General features: G+C 40.6%; 1 protein-coding gene across 6 annotated transcripts in view; it reads left to right on the top strand.

Moving 5' to 3' along the window:
• The first annotated feature begins 566 nt into the window (after nucleotides 1-566).
• Nucleotides 567-6,000, top strand: part of Kif16b (kinesin family member 16B) — a 302,607-nt gene continuing 297,173 nt past the window's right edge. For 2 of the 6 annotated variants that reach the window (XM_048811331.1, XM_048811332.1), the window contains exon 1: nucleotides 575-756. In XM_048811331.1, coding sequence (XP_048667288.1) covers nucleotides 710-756 — 47 coding nt within the window. In that variant the 5' untranslated portion in view covers nucleotides 575-709. Of the gene's footprint in view, nucleotides 757-6,000 lie in introns of all 6 variants that reach the window. The other 4 variants (XM_048811330.1, XM_048811329.1, XM_048811328.1 and 1 more) reach the window with 3 other exon arrangements.

Raw genomic sequence — 6,000 nt, 5'->3', positions numbered from 1 at the left:
AACATCTCATACTCTTTTTATTTTCTTGGTACCCGAAATTGAGGGGTCCAAAACACATGCTTGGACATTTATAGAGTCAGCAGAGAAAGACTTAGAGTTCACCGCTAACAAACTGACCATCATCTTCTCTGAAATAATTTCAGTTTGTTCCTCTGTAAAACGGATGAGCTGTAATTCATGCACTGCTGGTAAAGCCAGGTCTTTGTTAATGGTTGAAAATTCTGTTTTTGTTAATCGGTATCCAGGATTGTGACCCTAGATGGCAGTGATCGACTCCTCCCGAGTTTTTCAGGGGTGAGGATGAGCTTTTCTCTTGCAATCATCCGCGGATGATCACTCTTAGAAACTTCCCTGCTGCAGCCAAAAGGGCTGCAACCGGCGATTTGCCACGCCCCTGGGTATCCTGGCCCCGCCCCATCTCAGCCTAAGCATTCTGGCTCCGCCCCTTCGCGTCGTCGGAGCCGCCTCCAAACCCCGGCTCTCGGATTTTCCGGGCCGGAGCCACTCTGGGCATGCTCAGTGGCCTGGCAGGTGGGGCCGCCGCGCGACTCCAGGTCCGGCCCCGAGCCGAGGGGCGGGGGCGAGTGGGAAGTGGGCGGGGGCCGCGGATTCAGTGGTAGAGTCGCCGGCGGCCGCGAGGCGCTGGCCTGGTGGGAATCCCCGCGGGTCGGACCGGGCCGAGCCGGGCCGAGCCGGGCTGGGATGAGCAATGGCATCTGTCAAGGTGGCCGTGAGAGTCCGGCCCATGAATCGCAGGTGAGTGGGACAGCTCGTCCCCCACCCTTGCCTTACCCCCACCTAGAGGAAGCTGTTCTCTAGCTCTCCTGAGAGGCCAGCGTGAATTTAAGTGTCAGGGGTAAGCTCCCGGCCCACCTGATCCAGGCCGGGGCCTCTGGGGGCCTGGAGAACTTCGTGTTTTGCTGCCTTTTTCACTCTGTCCTGGAGGGAATCCTAAGGGTAAAGAGTTCAAGAGGCCAGGAAGAAGATTTCCTATAAACTGTCCCCAACCCAATAACGTGGGGAAGTTTGCTCGTTTCCCCTTAAAAAGCATCAAGGTTATCACTTCCACGGAGATACTTGGGGGGAACATGGGAATGGTGAGGGGGCACCTTGAGATGTCAGGCGCAACCCTCATTTGTGCCCACTCAGAAGTTTTGTAACTATTAACCACGCTACTTTTTTAACGTCTTAGAGATGATTTAGAGTTTCGGAATGTGAACCCTAACTTATAAATAGTAACTTAGCAGTTCTTAACCTCGGCTGAAAAGAGGGGATAGGAAAACTTTGACTAAAGTTTTGACTCCTGGGGAAAAAAGTCAAGGACACTTTGCCCTTGTTTGAAATAATGCTGAGGGCTTGTGAACACGTGTAGAATTTAATCTTGTTTTATGTTTCTACTAAGTAATGCTTTTCAGAATTATTTCACTTTTCATTCACTGAAAAGGAACCTGTGTTTCCTTTTCAATGACCTCTTTATAACCTGTTAAGAAAGATACTTTGGAAAAGTTACTTTTTAAATTGGTTTAACTTGAAAGAATGAAGTATACTTAAATGGGATGTCCTGCAAATTGTTAGGCAAGGTTCACACAGAGCAATTTGTTTTTATTAATTTCTAAACTGAGTTGTTGGACATTTGACTTACCATATGGCCTCTCCCTTTTAGTCATACTAACAACTTCTGGAGGTCAATGTTTGGTCCTTCTGATAGCTGATTAGGGCATCCGAAGATCATAAAATCAGGAGATTTCCATACTTCTTGACTTACCTGAATCTATTTTCTCCATTGTTGAGTAGGAAGTCATTTTTCTGATTTGGAACCATTGAAAATAAGTGCTTTTAGAAATCAGGGTGAGTTTATTTATTTATTTATTGAGGGAATATGTGTGATTTTTTTCAGGTTTCTTCTAAAGCTGTTTAGGGAAGAGTTTGACTTTTCTTAAGCCATAAAAGAACATTTATGTTTCTTTTTATATCCAGTCATACAAGATAAACAGACCCCAAAGTCATTTAAATGATTTAAAAATATGGATTTTCATGTATTAGTTGTTCTTTTTCTTCTTTGGAATAATATGAAACATACTAGAAAACTATATTAGATAATTTAGGAAGTATTTATTAAGCACCTACCAAATACACAGCAATGTGCTGGGTGCTATTCAGAATACAAGGTGAATGAATTTTGTCTGATGAGTGTCTTCTAGGAGTTCCCTGTCTGGTGAGGGAGGGATGGTATAATGATATGACTCTAAAAAAACTGGGCCTTCTGGCAAAGGTGCTGTGATTTCAGTGCCTTGACAATATATACCTTAAGCCCAGGTTCATGGATCACTGGCAGGAAACAAGCCCAGAAACCATGTGCTTTGTGGAGGTAGATTGAATTGACATTTTTGCTCAGCAGGCAATTGGTGGCATCAGAATTGGGGCATGACAGAAGGAAGCAGTTGTCTAGGTTAGAGGGGAAATGGGAAGGTGGGATAGAGATACCAAGATAGTTAACTGACATAATTGACAGGATTGGCAACTCCACCGATCAGAAGGAGGGTTTAGAGGAAAAATGTGGAGTCATTAACTGAGTTTTGATGCTCAAAGAGGTGAATAAGATTTGGGGAATGGATGGTGAAGTTGATGCTTTCTATCTTGCATATGTTGAGTTACACGAAGTATAGTTAAGTGTCACTGAAAAGTGCTATGTGTATATTGAAGGAGAAGATTCATCTCTGCTAGAGGTGTTCATCAGAAGGTTGGAGATTTGTTTTTAGGTCTTAGACCAGGATTGTCATTGGGAGATATTTTGCATATAGGCAACAGTTTTAATGTTAGGTGAGAAAGAAAGGGAGCCAGGAATTGGACATTGGGGTATAACTCTTCTTAGGATTCCAGGGAGAAGAGTGGCTTACAGCAGATAGAGGACAACCAGTCCAGCAGGCTGTCATGGTGGGAAGGGAGAAGGGTCCCCTGAAGATGGCTGTATTTGGTGTCAAGTGTTACCAAGATGATATGACAGTAAGATGAGGTCCTCGGTCTTAGAGATGAGGATACTGGTAACCTTCCAAAGAGAGTTTCAGGGAGAGTCAAAGATCCAGAATTTGGCAGTAAGATAGAAGAGATATATAGGTGGTCAACCAAAAAATACTTGACCTAATTCATAAAAAAGATGTGCAAGTTATAATGGTAATAAGCAAAAATTTTTTTTCCAGTGTGCTTGGCAGATATGAACCAGTGCTGGTAAAGGAAAGGCAAAATAGACACTTTCAAGTTGATAATGATAGAGGGTCAAAATATCTGAAACTTCATGTTGGAAAAATTGATAGTAATTGTCAAGATTAGAAATTGGACCCTTTAATCTGGGGATTTCATTTCTAAGAATTATTATGGGGATTATATTCCTACCTACCAAGCTGAATATATAAGGATGCTTGCTTGTAACAACAAAACTATAAATGATGTGAATGTAAAAATGTGGGGAATTTCTTAAAATTAAGGTCTAAATCCTATGGTGGAACGCTGTATGCAGCACTTAGAAAAAACATTGATCTTTCAAGCTCTCTAAGATAGGGGATTGAGAAAAGCAAGATGTCCACATTCATACACACATAGTACAGCGGCTTAAAGTTGTGTGTGTGTATGAGTTGTATGTATGTACATACACATACACACAACTATAGCTGTGTGGGACAATTCATAAGAAACGTAACAGTAGTACCTCTAAAGAGGAGGCCTGATGAAGAATATGTGAGTTAAAGATGGAAAGTTTTTTTTCTTTGTTACTGTTTGAATTTTCACATTACTCATGCATACTTTTATAATGAATAATTAACAACTTGTTTATGTAATTTTTAAAAGTTACCTAAAAAGAGCCATTGGTTCTGGAGAAAGAACTTCCTGTTGGTTGTCCATTAGTGGAAATTGTTAAAAAATTTTTTGATGGTAATTTTTAGAGTAGTGGAGCCTCAGGCCAGAGGGTGGCAACCAACAAGATTAAAGGGGCCTGGAGCTCAGTGTGGATGCTGTTGTAGCCAGAATCTTATGAATGGGGGCAAAATGGAGGATACTGAGTTTTTGAGTTAGGAGCCTTTATAGTAATCTGTCCTTGTGTGGAACAGGAGTGCATGGTTCCAGCCAAGATTTGATGAGTTTATTTGTTTATACTGCCTTATGGCTTATGTGGCAGAAGTAGTCATTCCAGATGCAAAGGAGCAATTATCTTGCTTAGGCATAATAGCAGCCACCTTTATTGAGAGTTTGCTCTCTGCCTGACTCTCTGGCAGGAGTATCAGGTACAGAATCTAATCTTTGCAATGCTTTGAGCAGGTGGAGACTTATTGTTATGCCATTTTACAGAGTGGGAAACATAGCTGCTTAGTCATTTTGGGTGGCTATAAAAAATACCATAAATTGGGTAGCTTGAAAACGGCAAACATTTCTCATGGTTCTGGAGGCTGGCAAGACCAAGATAAGGGTCAGGCAGACAAGGTATCTGGTTAGGGTACCTTGTTGCTGTGTCCTGACCTGGTGGGAGGGGCAAAAAAAAAGTCTCTTGGAGGATACTAATTTTATTCACAAGGGCCCTGCCTTCAGGACCTAGTCACCCCGAAAAGGCACCACCTCTTAATATCATCTCAGTGTGGGCTAGGTTTCAACATTGGAATTTTAGGGGGCACAAGCATTCAGACTATAGCACAGTTAACTTGCCCAAAGTCACAACTATGCTTTTCAAATGAGTAAATCTTTAGCAGAAACTTAATTGTGTTCATAATTTTGGGGGCAGAAGTTTAGCAATTTGTATATTATTATACACATTTTTTGTGACTTCTTCTTTGTTCTTATTTATGTCTAGTCTTTTTTAAAAAATTGGTTCAATTTTTGCAATTTTATAGGTTTAATTTATTTTCCTCTGAGGGGATAATAAAATAATAATTGGGTAACTAATTGGTCTTACTTCCTTGTTTTCTTATGGAAAAATCTAGGTGATCCTTCAGGGCCATCTCTTCCACCCCATTGGTTTGACAATGTTGAAAGGGTCAGGGTCTTAAGACAGAGTGCCTGGGCTAAAATTTTGCCTGTTATTTATGAACTGGGTAAATTTGAGCAAGAGACTTAATTGTTTTAAATCTTAGGGTTTTTTTAAATCAAATGGTAATAGTAGTTACATATAGTTTTCTAAGTTATAAAGATGAGGTTTCCTCCCTACATGTTTTTGAATGAGAAAATACATTTTAAATTGTACATCTTGTAGAGAGGAAAAAGGACCCATGAGGTGTACATGAATTATATGCAATTCATTCTTATACTTGCTATTCCACCTTACTCTGTTGTTTCATTAACAAATGCTGTTTGTAGATCACTAAATAGATTTCAGGTTGGAGCTATGCATTGCAGTTGATAATGTGAAAAAAAATGCAGTGTGAGATTCAAATGAGGGAATACTTGAGGATCAAGCTCTCCATATGGTACCTTGTATCTAGCAGAGGCTCCAGAGATTTCTTGTTGGGCCAGGGATGTGGCTTGTAGTAGAGTGTTTGCTTAGCATGGTTGAGGCCCTGGGCTTCATTCCTAGCACCACCACCACCACCACCACCACCAAAATAAGTAAATAAATAAACAGATAAACAAACAAATAATTAAAAATTAGCTATTACTATTATTATTTTTATAGTTTAATGACTGTACCTTTATTCAAAAACAAATATTAAAAAATGTTTTACCAAAAAATATTTATCAAGGACTGGCAGTGGGCCACCTTTGTGAATGTTTTCTCATCTAAGGCAGATTCACCTAATTCTTTCCCTTTTCTGCCTGTTCTCAGCCTTTCTTCTTGATTAACCACTCAGGTAGAATTTAATGTCATGTCTCCCAAGTTCAAAAGAGAAAGTAAAAAATGCCACTGGTATTCTGACTGGGATCAGTATCCTTAATACTTTCTGGAAATTGGCATTGCCAGCTCATTGTACAGATGAGGAACAAAGACCCAGATGGTAAAGTCTTCCCAGTGCAAGAACA

This window comes from Marmota marmota, unplaced genomic scaffold (assembly GCF_001458135.2).
Source record: "Marmota marmota marmota unplaced genomic scaffold, marMar, whole genome shotgun sequence".
NCBI classification, from domain to species: domain Eukaryota; kingdom Metazoa; phylum Chordata; class Mammalia; order Rodentia; family Sciuridae; genus Marmota; species Marmota marmota.
Note: the sequence above shows the minus strand (reverse complement) of the source record. Positions and strands in the feature narration are given on the sequence as shown.